General features: G+C 46.6%; 1 protein-coding gene across 1 annotated transcript in view; it reads left to right on the top strand.

Moving 5' to 3' along the window:
• LOC142493239 (protein unc-93 homolog A-like) overlaps positions 1-13743 on the top strand; it is a 108824-nt gene that overhangs the window by 80754 nt on the left and 14327 nt on the right. Inside the window, exon 4 of the mRNA XM_075596925.1 lies at positions 1230-1459. Within this exon, the coding sequence (XP_075453040.1) occupies positions 1230-1459 (230 nt within the window). The remainder of the gene's footprint in view (positions 1-1229; positions 1460-13743) is intronic.

Raw genomic sequence — 13743 nt, 5'->3', positions numbered from 1 at the left:
TTCCCACGGTATATATTTATGGCCAATAGGACACTTCTTAAGAATGAGGGGAATTTTGTTTCTTTCGGCGAACGCCTGATCGATGAAATTGCCCCCTCACCCGGAACCCAGAAAAGCCCTCGCAGTGATGTGGAAATTATCACCGGTTAGCTTAACGGGGACTAGAATCCTAGTTGGCATTTTTTTTGTAGGGGGTCGATAGTGTTCCCAGTATGATTCCCCTGACCCTCACTGGGACTTGACGTTTCATGATTTCTGGGGACAGTTAAGTACCTGGTGTCTGGAGTTACCACAGTACAGGCAGAGTGCGGAATTGCATCTGCGTTTTTTCTCGCTAGAGGACAGCTTGTTGCCACCGAGTTGCATGGGTTCCTCTGTATCTGCTGGAGGTGGTTCGGTTGTACCTGTGTAGAAACTGTTGGATCTTGGAGTACCTTGCCAGTGTCGGCTTCTTTCGGATCTCCTCTCCTGCAAACGCTGGTCCAGAATACATAGAGCGATGAGTTCCTCGAGATCAGTGGGACATTACTGTTCGGCGAGCTCGCCCTTTAGGGACTCAGAAAGACCTTGCCAAAAGGTGGCTGTCAGCGCCTCGTCGTTCCATCCGGACTCGGCGGCTATGGTGCGGAACTCAAAGGCATATCGTGTTTGTTTCTATTTGTGCCATATTTCTGAAGAAACAAATTATGAACATTTCTGCAAAATTTAGTGTCAAATTTGCTCTCTAAGTAAGACTTATGTACAGTAGCTGTTGGATTTGCTGACGGTTTATATGTGTGTGATTTTATCACCTGCCATGAATGTCCAAAATGTTTCATGAATACAAATGTTTGCTAAGGTTTTTCACATCTCTTTCTGTCTCCACACACTGGCATGTCACAAAAAATACTTACCTTCAAGCAACACCACAAAAGCAGAAATGTGTTTATTTGAGTAGTAAAACAGCTTTCACCAGTCGATTCACTAAACCAGCAATTGGATATTTAATTGCCTACTTAGGGACTGACTTTTTTCCTCATATTTTTTTTCACCCACTATCCCACATACAACGAATACCTACAAATGGTAAAACAGAGGATATCAGTGAAATAATAGCAACAGCTGAAATGGTAGCAAACGTTAATTTTTGTATTTGTTGGGGGTGGGGAGGGGGGGGGTGCTGGGCTTAGGCAGAAATTAATACAGTTCAACTGAATCCATATATTTTTAAAATACATTTTCATTTTTAGGTACTCTCTCATTCCTACATCTGTCATTTTGGGATTTGGAGGAGCACCTTTGTGGGCTGCTAAATGCACATATCTTACACTGAGTGGAAACCGATATGCAGAGAAAGCTGGCAAAGTTGGAAAAGACATTGTCAATCAATATTTTGGACTCTTCTTTCTTATATTCCAGTCATCTGGTGTTTGGGGAAACCTTATATCATCCTTAATATTTGGTCAGACACCAAATGCAGGTAAACACAGAGAAAATGATCAGAAATATTTAATCTATTTAGCGTATGGTTTAAACCTGCAATGCAAATGTTAGATAAACTTTAAAACAATTTGCAGTGTCTGATTCCTATATTTGAATTCTATGAAAAATAATACAATTGTTACTAATGTAAAATACGTCCTGGTTCATCCTATTAAGACATTTCCATTACCTTGAAGTCTATACAGTGTTGTATAACTTGCTGTATCAAAACAAAGGTGAAATGCTGTTAATACAGTAGATTATCTTTCCACTATATCAAGAAGGGATCCAGCAGTGATGTTGGTAAAATGCCATTTGTAAGAACTGACCTTAATTGTTAAATCAATTATATGATTATTGATTATACATTTGCTTAATGTATTAGTCTTGTTTTGTAACTCTGAAAAACATATGCATGGAAGTTATTAATAACTTATTTATTTATAAAAAATGTTTTACCAGGAAGTAATACATTGAGAGTTACCTCTCATTTTCAAGTATGTCCTAGGCATAGAGTTAAGATGACAAATAATACATGGTTACAATACATAGTTACATAAGTGAACAGGGTATACATTATATACAAGACATTGCATGCACATGTAGCGCACTTTCTCTCACCCTCTGGGATATAAGGCATCTACGGTGTATGTGGTGCTTTACCTGTGGCTCACCGGAGGCCTGAACCTCTGCCGCTGGGAGCCTGGTGTGGTGGTGACAGCGCCTCCACCTGAGCAGGATCCTAACTAGAAGGGATAACCCTGCACAGAAACAAACAATAATAACACAAGACATATAACTATAACCTTTTACTTGGAATATGTAGATAAGCAGATAAACAGCAGACAATAAAAATAGTAGCACTACTGGTCACAGCTAAACCTTCACCACGCAGGGCCTTATCCCACCACCGTGTAACCCACACCGTGTCCACCGTACCTGAGGGGCCCTCGGGCACCCAACCACCCTGGTGTCCACAAGGATTACGGTCCCACCTTTATATGTGGTCAGTGCTGCCACTATGGTGTGTGTATACTGTTGGTGCACTTTTAGGATAAAGGTACCTGTTGGGTGCTACAGCACCTGAGCGTGCCGAGTAGATAACGGGAAGGATCCGCCAATCCAGCAATGTCATCCGCGACGAGTCCGCCTCTGCGTGGGATGGTATCCCGCTGGAGTGTCCCACACGAAGACAGTCTTTACTCCTTGCAGGGTGATCTGGTCCCAGATCCCAATTGTCAGGGCTGCACAGCTTGCAGCTGTGTCCCTAACTTACCAAATAGCTAATTGGGCAGGGTCCCTACCTAAGGGCCTGTCCCAATAGCAGCCACAATCTGTTGGTATGAGTCAGGGTCACGCTGGGGCCTAGGGGGGATCTGGCCTAGTGCAGAGGGTCACAGACCCCTGCACATACCTCCTACCGTGTCTTGGTCCCAGCACCGACTGCCTCGTGGTTCCAGCGCGCAAAATGTATTAATATGAGAGCAGGAGAAATAAAGGAACCTGATTGGCTGTGAATGGTAATATGACTCCTAGCCCCTGAGCATGATGGGACCTGTAGTTCCCCACAGAGCCTTCCCTGCATTGCCACACTATACTACCTTCTGCGCATGTGTGCGCTCCATTCTAATGGCTGCAGGGCACCCAGCACATGCGCGAATCTCCGTGCGTGCGCACACCTTGCCAACATGGTGGCGCCTTTCAGGAACGGCAGCCGGAGCCTCTGGCAACCCGGTCGCTCTAGCGGCAGTCTCTCCTCCTTCCACAGTGGCCCTGCACCTCACCACCCCCACCAGAGATGAAGGGGGGGGGGGGGTCCCGACCACCGCTGCAGCCGCCTGCCCCGCTGGAGGTAGGAGAATAAACTAGGAGCCCCAGAGGACCGGGGTTACACACAGTTAGAGATAATATATATTATAGGCGTATGTAACAGTTACAGACCAGATTAAAATGTGAGACAGCTTTAGTTTTGAACGAACTGGTGGTGGCTGTGAGAGTCTCTGGTAGATTGTTCCAGTTTTGGGGGCACGGAAGAGAAGGAGGAGTGACCAGATACTTTGCTAAATCTTGGGACCATGAACAGTCTTTTGAGTCAGATCTCAGATGATAAGTGCTGCATGTGGTAGGGGTCAGGAGCTTGTTCAGGTACAAGGGTAGCTTGCCCAGAAAGTATTTGAAGGCAAGACAGGAGAGATGATCTTTGTGCCTAGATTCAAGTGATGACCAATCTAGTTCTTTGAGAATTTCGCAGTGATGTGTGTTGTAGTTGCATTGGAGAACAAAATTACATATTGAATTGTAGAGGGTGTCAAGTTTGCTAAGGTGGGTTTTTTGTTCCCAGCCGTATACTATGTCGCTGTAGTCGATCATTGGCATTAGCATCTTCTGTGCGATATGCTTTCTGACCAGTAGACTTAGGGAGGATTTGTTCCTGTAAAGTACACCTAGTTTGGCATAGGTTTTGGATGTCAGGGTATCAATGTGCATCCCAAATGTTAAATGGGAGTCAAACCATATACCCATGTATTTAAAACTAGTAACAGGATTTAGGGTGGTATTAGCGTTGGTTCTGATCTGGAGCTTTTAGGCCAAATACCGTTGTTACAGTCTTGTCAGTGTTTACAATTGTTTGTTTTGAGAAATCCAATTTTCAAGTTTCAAAAAGTCAGATTGAAGTATGTGTTCATGGTCGAAGAGGCTAGGGCTGTATGCATATAAGATTGTGTCATCTGTATACATGTGTATTGAAGCTCCCTTACAAGCTGTAGAAATATCATTGATGAATAATGAGAAGAGTAGGGGCCCCAGAACAGAGCCTTGTGGGACACCACAGGTGATATCCAAGGGGTTGGCGTTGGATCCTAGATGGACACATGTTGGGATCTACCTGATAGGTAGGAATGAAACCAGTTTAAAGCACGCTCCCCTATTCCAGAGCACTGGAGTTTGTTAAGCAAGATAACATGATCAACAGTATCAAAAGCGTTTGCAAAATCTAGTAATATTGCAAATTTTTAGCAGGGTAGTTACCATGAAGTGTTTGGGGTGAAAGCCAGATTGGAATTGGCTAGGGAAATTTGTCTTGGTATAGTTGGGAGTGAACACAATTTTTCATGACTTTGGATAGTATTAGGAGAAGAGAGATTGGCCTGTAGTTTGAGACAGTGTTTTGTCCCCACTTTTGAAGATTGGGACAACTCTGGCAGTTTTTCAGCTCTTAGGGATATGGCCGGCAGACAGAATAGAGTTGACTATGGAGGCAATTGGTTTGGAAATGGCTGGGGCACCAAGTCTTAGGAACTTAGATTGCAGTAAGTCAGGTCAACATTGGCTGCTTAGTTTTAATTTGAGGAGCACTTGTATAATCTCCTCTTTGGATACTGGGACAAATTGAAAATTGTGAAGAATGTTGGGAGAGGTTGTGGCTATAGGTGTACTCTCAGAATGAGCTTCATGTTTGTGGTTTGGGTTGCGTTTCACTAATAATTTTGTAGCACACCCCACAAAGTAATCTTGTTGCCATTTTATCAGGGCTAGCATATTGAGTACTTCTGTAGTATCTCTGAGATAGGATCTCTTGGTCACCACATAAGTCTGTAACAACGAATCTATATATTCAGACAGATTAGAGGTGAGAGATCATATCCCAGAGATAATAGGTCTGCCTGGTGGTGCTGTCAGACTCTTATGGATCTTGGGCAAAAAATACAAAACTGCCATGACTGGGAATTTGTTGTTAAGATATTCATATTCCCTGTCATTCAAGATACCATAGGTATTGCCTCGATTCAGTAGGAGGAGTAATTCCTCTATAAACTCTTTGGTGGGCGCTCCCTGCCACATACTGCCATCCAGAAGGCATGTCCATCACATGATGTTGAAAGAGTTTGTATACATCAGATGTGAGACCCGATGGACAGAGCCATATGCTGGTCCATCCAGGAAGACAACCCCTCTTTAGTGAAGCATGCTCCTGGCGACACGGTCACTGTCATCATGAGGGAATGGGAGTTCCGCATGGATCGTGATCTTCTTTACCGGGTTGTCTCCTATCATAACCACCCCGATAGGAGACAGCTAGTCCTGCCCAGAAGCTTGCAGTACACTGTCCTACGATCTCTGCATGAGGATCACGGACACCTGGCAGTGGACAAAACCTTCGGCCTAGTGAGAGACAGGTTCTTCTGGCCCAAAATGCGGGACTCAGTGGAGCATCATTGTCGAAAGTGCCTGCAGTGCATATTGCTATAAACACTACCTACACATGCAGCCCCAATGGGCCACTTAAAGAGCTCCGGTCACATGGATGTAGTCTGCATAGACTTCCTCTGCATTGAGGCAGACACGAAAGGAATCAGGAACGTCCTGGTAGTGACTGACTACTACACTTGGTATGCTTAAGCTTTCCCTACCAAGGCCTAGAAAGTGCTCACAGTAGCCAAGGTACTGTGGGAAAAGTACTTCATACATTATGGATTATCTAATCGAATGCACTCCGATCAAGGGAGAAACTTTGAGAGCAAGTTGATCAAGTATCTTCTAAACTTGCTAACTATCAAGAAATCTCGCACAATTCCCTATCACCCTGAATGAGACGTCATGCCAGAAAGGTTCAACCAAACCCTACTAGACATGCTAGGCACTCTGAAGGGTCCCCAGAAGGCTGAATGGAGTAAGCATGTCGAGCCATTGGTACATGCCTACAAAAAACCAGACATGAATACACTGGATATACACCCTGCTTCATGATCTTCGGCAGAGAGGCACAATTGCTGGTGGATATTCGTCTCCGAGTAAACACTGATGGAGTACCGAACATGACACATTACAAGTATGTGAGATGGCTCCAAGATAACATCCATAAAGCATATCAGCTTGCAGAGAAAGCCATCGCCAGGCTGAATGAACATAACAAGCAGAGGTATGACCATAAGGTCCGCCATCAGGAAATCACAGGAAAAGCACAGGTTAACAGACCGCTGGCGAGAAGCTCCCTTCGAGGTAGAGTCACAGATGCCGGGCCTCCCTGTATATCGCATCCGCGATGCTGATGGAAGGGTAAGAGTCTGGCATAGGAACCACTTGCTACCGATTCCTCAAGTGGGGAAAGATGAACCTGAACCATTTCCTGTAGTGTCTGCAAGTGAACCAGATGAGTTTGGCGATATCCCAGATTCTGTGACGGACAACACTCAGGATCATAAGCAAGAAACCTCCGTGTGACAGGGTGAATGAACGTCACCAGCCATATACCTGGCAAATCTATGTTTAGGCTTGCAGTGCAGCAGTGACGAGGTTAAGTTGGGAAGGGCTGCTTAATTAGTCTGACACCAGCTGCATGATCAAGGTGATTTAAAACCCCAAGGCTGTGCACACATGCAGGCTAGCTGGTCAGGAGAGAGGACTGAAATACTGACAAGATTACTGCTAGAAGGTCTGTTTTGCAAAGTACATGTTTATAAGAAGATGCTTTGTTTGCCATGCTGAAGAGAAGCTATTTTGTTTTGTCTGCTGAAGAGAAGCTATTTTGTTTTGTCTCCTGAAGAGAAGCTATTTTGATTTGTGTGCTGTATGCTTTTTAAGGCTCAATAAATAAGCCTTGTCAAGAGACCCCGCGTGTGTAGTTGCATGTACCCTGCAACATATGGTGTCAGAAGTGCCGGGATTTTGAAAGGCCCCTGCAGTAAAAGGGCCACACACACACAAGAATGAAAAAAAATGGAAGAATTTTTAAAAGAGTTTCTGTGCCAGCAGGCCCAACTACAAGCAGAGCGAGATGAAAGACTATTGCAGCAGCAGGCAGCACAGGATGAGTGGATGGTAAGGCTGCTGACCCAATTCCAGGGGTCTGCCAGTCCAGAACCTGCAAACAAACCCCCGGTTCTCCTGAGGAAAAAGGCTCTGAATGAGGATCCAGAGGCTTTTCTACTGACATTTGAAAGGGTTGCCGAAGCTCAGGGCTGGGCTGCAGATCGCTGGACAACTGCTTTGGCCCCGCTCCTCATAGGAGAAGCCCAGGCATCATATCAGGGCCTCCAAGCAGGTCAGGCAATGTACTACCGACAAGTAAAAGCAACCATACTGGATCGCTTAGGTCTGACCCCAGAGACCTACCGGCAGCAGTTCCGGAACCTGAAGTACACCGCTAAGATGAGACCCCGGGTCCTCGTTCAGTGGTTATTGGACTTGTGTACTCGCTGGATACAACCCGAGGAGCGCACAAAGGAGACAATTCTTAAGCAATTGGTTTTGGAACAATTCCTACAGATAATACCCCCTTCCGCACGCTCATGGGTAAAACGCAATACTGCTGAAACCCTAGCTTTGGCGGTCCGACTAGTTGAGCACTTCCTTGGGGCCGAGGATCAGGCGAGTGCCCTGGACCCGACCGATCCAACTTCACCCGCATTTGCGGAGACCCAAAGAGGGAGATTGGAACAACGGGGAAACTACGGCCCCTCCATGCGCAACCGCCAAGTGCCACGAAAGGAGCAGTCCTTCCAACAAGGAAGAAGTCAAAACGCCAGGCACCGCCGAGACCGTCATCCCCTTCCTGATGTCGGCTTGTCGCCAAATGAGAGGAACTTCCGAGGACGTTGCCCACAGGACCCACCAGATGCCTGGTTTCCAGTATCTGGTCCAGCGGAGCACTATCCTCGACCCCCTCCTGCGAGGGAACCCTCTCCATGTTCTGCCTGCGGAGAACAAGGCCACCGGCATGTGGACTGTCCACAGATGGATTGTTCATTCAGCAGGACCGTCGCCTCGGCCTTCACTGGAGAAAATGATAAGCCCTGGCTAATTCCAGCCCAGGTTGGGGGGAAAACCGTCGAGGCCCTTGTAGATTCGGGCTCTGGGATAACTCTGGTCTTCCAGGAACTGTTACCGCCTAACGTGTGTTCTTTTGACTCTCAATGGAGTATAGAATGTTTACACAGATTTGTAATACGGTATCCGACGGCCAAAATCCGGCTACAGGTAAAAGGTCAGGAGGCCTACCTCGAAGTGGGAGTCGCTCCTTGGCTCCCTGACCCTGTTGTGCTCGGCCGGGACTGGCCTTTCTTTTTGGACCTAATGGCTTCAGTCTCTCACGAGGAGCCTTATCCTATGGCTCAGGAGAACCCTGGCAAACTGTTCCCCTTCTCGGCAGACCTTTTTCCCAGTAGACACCGGGTTCCAAAGACTCAGAAGCAAAGACGCTCTGACAAACAGGACTGGTTGCTGAAATCTTTGTCTCAAGGTGACCATTCTAGTAGTCAGAAGTCACAAGTGATGGCTGGGGATGGCCAGAGGGAGGGGGATATGGGCCCTGGAGATTTACCAGATCTATACATCCCTGATTTTTGCCAGAGGCATAGGGAAGACCAGTCCTTTCTAGACAGTATGATAAGGTGGTAAAAATTGATTAGCAGATATTGAATGCACAGGGGGTGATAGTATTCCCCCATTTTGAATTATCAAATGATATCCTGTATAGGGTGAATAGGCAGACACAAACAGGGGAGGTCACCAGACAGATATTGGTTCCCAAGGCGTTTGTTAAATATGTGTTCACTCTAGCCCATACTGTCCCTTGGGGTGGTCACCTTGGCAGGGATAAAACGTTGGACCGTATTTCATCCCGATTCTTTTGGCCAGGGATGCATAGTGATATTTCTAAGTTATGTGCGGCATGTCCGGAGTGCCAGCTAACTAGTCCAAAGGGACAAAAAACAGCCCTCTTGGTTCCTCTACCCTTGGTGTCCGTTCCCTTTGAGAGAATTGCCGTAGATTTGGTAGGACCGCTAGAGCCTTCTGCGAAAGGACACAGGTTTATTCTCGTAATAGTTGACTATGCAACAAGATATCCTGAGGCGTTTCCCTGAGGACAGCAACGGCGAAGCAAGTAGCCAACAAGTTGTTGGAGCTGTTCTCACGGGTTGGACTTCCCCAGGTTATGTTGACAGACCAAGGTACAAATTTTATGGCTAAGCTGATGCAGGATGTCTTAAAATGACTAGAGGTCAAGTCTGTTCGGACATCGGTCTACCATCCACAGACTGACGGATTGGTGGAAAGATTTAATCGAACTCTAAAAGGGATGCTGAGGAAATTTGTAGATTCAGAGAAGAGACTGGGATGAACTTCTCCCTTTTCTGCTGTTTGCAGTGCGGGAAGTTCCCCAGGCCTCCACGAGATTCTCTCCATTTGAACTGCTGTATGGCCGCCAACCCTGGGGTATCCTAGACCTCCTAAAGGAGTCCTGGGAGGAACAGCGGTCCCCTTCTAAGAATACCCTGCAATATGTACTAGACCTTAGGAAGCGCCTAGATGTGGTCGGGCATTTTGCTAGGGAGAATCTTAGATCAGCCCAGGACAGTCAGGAGAGACATTACAATCAGAATGCTCGCATGAGAGTGTTTATTCCGGGAGACCAGGTGATGTTGTTATTACCCAGTTGCGAGAGTAAACTCCTGGCCAAATGGCAGGGCCCATTCGAAGTACTCCGCCGCACGGGTGATGTGGATTACGATATCGCTCAACCAGGGTCCAGGAAGGGTAAACAAATTTGCTGAAACCCTAGAAGATGCAGTGGGCTCTATTCATCCACCCAGTGGAGGAGGAAACGGACTTGGGTCCTCAGCCCCCATGGGAGAACATCGTGGGTGACGATAAAATCCCAATGGGTAAACAGTTGTCCTCTGAACAAAAAGGGGACTTGTTAGAAATAATTACACAATTCCATGATGTTTTTTCTGATTTGCCAGGGCAAACTAATTTAATTTCACATATGATCAAGTCAGCACCTGGGGTAAAAGTACGTTCCCGTCCTTATAGGTTGCCTGAAAGTCGTAGGGCCCTGGTAGAGAAGGAGGTACAAGAAATGTTACACTTAGGAGTGATTGAGGAATCATGCAGTGAGTGGTGTAGTCCACTAGTTATGGTCCCTAAAACCGATGGGAAGGTAAGATTTTGTGTGGACCTCCGAAAGGTTAATGCGGTATCCAGGTTTGACGCATATCCGATGCCAAGGGTGGACGAATTAATTGACACCCTTTGTAACGCGGAATATATATCCACGCTGGACTTAACAAAAGGATTCTGGCAAATACATTTAGAGGAAAAGTCCAAGTGCAAAACAGCCTTTGCCACCCCCATGGGTTTATACCAGTTTGTGACAATGCCATTTGGACTGCATGGAGCCCCAGCCACATTTCAGAGACTCATGGATAAAGTGCTGAGACCCCATAGGGCTTATGCCGCAGCCTACCTAGATGACATTGTCATTTATAGTAAACACTAGCGGGCCCATCTAAATAGGTTGAAAGCGGTCCTCAAAGAGAGGCATGGCTCACAGCCAACCCTAAGAAATGTGCCTTAGGTAAGGCGGAAACCAAATACTTAGGGTATACAGTGGGAGGTGGAAAAGTAAGGCCACTAGCCGACAAGGTAGCTGCCCTGAAAGAAGTTCCGACTCCCCAAACAAAAACGCAGGTACGCTCCCTGTTGGGTTTAGTAGAGTACTATCGGTTGCTCATCCCCAACTACTCGGAAGTTGCAGCCCCACTAACAGACCTCACAAAAAAGTGTCCCCCTATACAAGTGGTATGGTCAAGGGAATGTCAGAGAGCCTTTGAGGACATAAAAAGGTGTCTATCAGAGGGTCACGTCCTTAGAAGCCCAGATTTCAACAGGCCTTTTGTAGTGCAAACCGATGCATCAGAGATAGGGCTAGGGGCAGTGTTGTCACAACAGTTTGAGGGAGGGGAACATCCGATCCTTTTTCTGAGTTGGAAATTGTTCCCGAGGGAAAAAAAACTAGATAACAAAAGAGGGAACCCCCGCAACTGTCTAAATGTAAGTGTGTCGGTGCTCCCTAGGTAAGTGCATATAACAACAGACCAGAGAAAAAGAACCTAGTAAGGGCACTCTAAACACATGGTGGTATGGTGAACACTTTAAAACATACTTTATTCAAATAATTTTAAAATAATGGGTGATAAAATAAGAATTAAACGTTTAGATCCTTCATATGAACACTGAATCTGGTGTTCTGGATCAATGAATGCTGACTGCAAATATCCTCTATTAATGTATGTTGCAGTTTGGACCAGTGAGTATGGTGAGTCATTGTCCAGATGAACCAAAGCACCCTAAATGTCGCTGCTGTAGCAGTATGTGCCAGTATAAACAAACCCTAATACGCAGAATATACAGCACTCTAGCATACATAAGGAACCCTAGCCAGGTCTGCCAAAAAAAACTACTCAGTGATTGAGAAGGAGTGCCTCGCAGTAAAGTGAGCAATCGAGGCTTTGAGGCATTACCTGGCAGGAGTCCATTTTACTCTGGTGATGGACCATGCTCCATTGAAGTGGTTAAATAATATGAAGGACTCCAATGCTAGATTGACCAGGTGGTAAATGGCCCTCCAACACTTCTCATTTGAGATTCAACACAGGCCTGGAAATTAAAATGTTAATGCTGACTTCTTTTCTAGAGAAGGGGTGGATGATCGGGCTTCAGCCGTGCGTGGTCCCAGCCACACACTAACACGGGAGGAATGTGACAGGGTGAATGAACGTCACCAGCCATAAACCTGGCAAACCTATGATTAGGCTTGCAGTGCAGCAGTGACGAGGTTAAGTTGGGAAGGGCTGCTTAATTAGTCTGACACCAGCTGCATGATCAAGGTGTTTTAGAACCCCAAGGCTGTGCACACATGCACACTAGCTGGTCAGGAGAGAGGACTGAAATACTGAGGAGATTACTGCTAGAAGGTCTGTTTTGCAAACTACATGTTTATAAGAAGATGCTTTATTTGCCAAGCTGAAGAGAAGCTATTTTGTTTTGTCTGCTGAAGAGAAGCTATTTTGTTTTGTCTGCTGAAGAGAAGCTATTTTGTTTTGTGTGCTGTATGCTTTTTAAGGCTCAATAAATAAGCCTTGTCAAGAGACCCCGTGTATGTAGTTGCATGTACCCTGCAACACTCCGCTAACACAAATGGAGACTGGTGGGCACCACCCGAATAAGTAACGGGTAATGGGTCAGTGCCCCATGTATTGGAGTCGCGCATGCATAGTAGCAATGCAGTGCGCATGCGCAGTCAATGCGGCGGCCTCTTAAAATTGCTCCGCAAGCGACTAAAAGTCCCAGGATCCTTGAAGCAAGGGATATAGATTGTTTGGCACCACACAAATGGACCATGCCAGTCGGTCGGAGGAAGGCTACAGGCAAGGTAGTGTCCAGGGAGCAGTGCTTCCCTGTACTAGGCCGAGATTTGCCCCTTGGGCCCAAGCTAGGCCCTGTGTCTCCACAGCTGAGTATTGTAGGGAAGGCCCCAGATAGGGACGCCTCCCCATTAGCAAATAGAGGTGCTGTTGTACGGTGACTGGAAGGCCACACGGTTCCCTGCAGCCTGGAACCAAGCCCCTAGAGACATTGTGTGAGACCCTCCGGATGGAGCTCGCACTTCATAAGGAAGATCAGACACGTAAGGAATGATGGGATTATTGGAGGCCCGACATCATGGGACCAGACTGATCCTCTCATCATCGGCTACACCTGGGTGCAAGAGTGCCCAGGGAGGTATACATAAGTACACTAACGGTCTAAAGAGGTAGCGCTACCTCACACTTGGGTGGGACTGACATTGAGAAGGACACCAGGGTTTTTGGTGTCACCACACCCTCAGAACTTTGGGGAATTCACCAAGTATTGGGACATTGGGTGGACATTGGGTGTACACTGTGGGTACAGGAGTACTATTGTTACATGTGTTATACGTGTGTATAGTTAATAGTTATTGATGTGTGTTCAGTAAAAGCTCGTTTTATACCTGCGTGTGTATTAATTTCTGTGATAGTTCTTGTGAAGGGGTTATCCCGCCAACGTTGGGATCCCTCACAGGTGGAGACGCTGCTCTAAGGAGAAAGAACTCACCCCAGGCTCTCAGTGGCGGAGGCTTAGGCCTCCTGTGAGCAACAGGTATAGCAGCACGCGTAGTCTCCTGCGTAGTTTCCCTTAGGCATAGGGAAAGGTGGCTACACCTGTAAGAGGAGCATGGGCGTCCGCAGAAATGTTTTCAGGGGGGGGCATAATTTTAACTAGACAGAGAGAGAGAGGTGGTGTGGGGGTGTGTGGGTGACGGGGTGGGTGACTGACACTTGGGTGGGTGGGTGACTGACTGACTCGTGTGTGACTGACACTTGGGTGGGTGACTGACTGACTGTGGATTGGTGTCTGTATTCATTCACAGACAGACAGACACAAACACACACACACTCTCCCTGTCAGTCTCTC

The sequence above is a fragment of the Ascaphus truei genome, chromosome 4, assembly GCF_040206685.1.
Source record: "Ascaphus truei isolate aAscTru1 chromosome 4, aAscTru1.hap1, whole genome shotgun sequence".
Taxonomy (NCBI): domain Eukaryota; kingdom Metazoa; phylum Chordata; class Amphibia; order Anura; family Ascaphidae; genus Ascaphus; species Ascaphus truei.
This window is presented reverse-complemented; position numbering and strand designations above follow the sequence as displayed.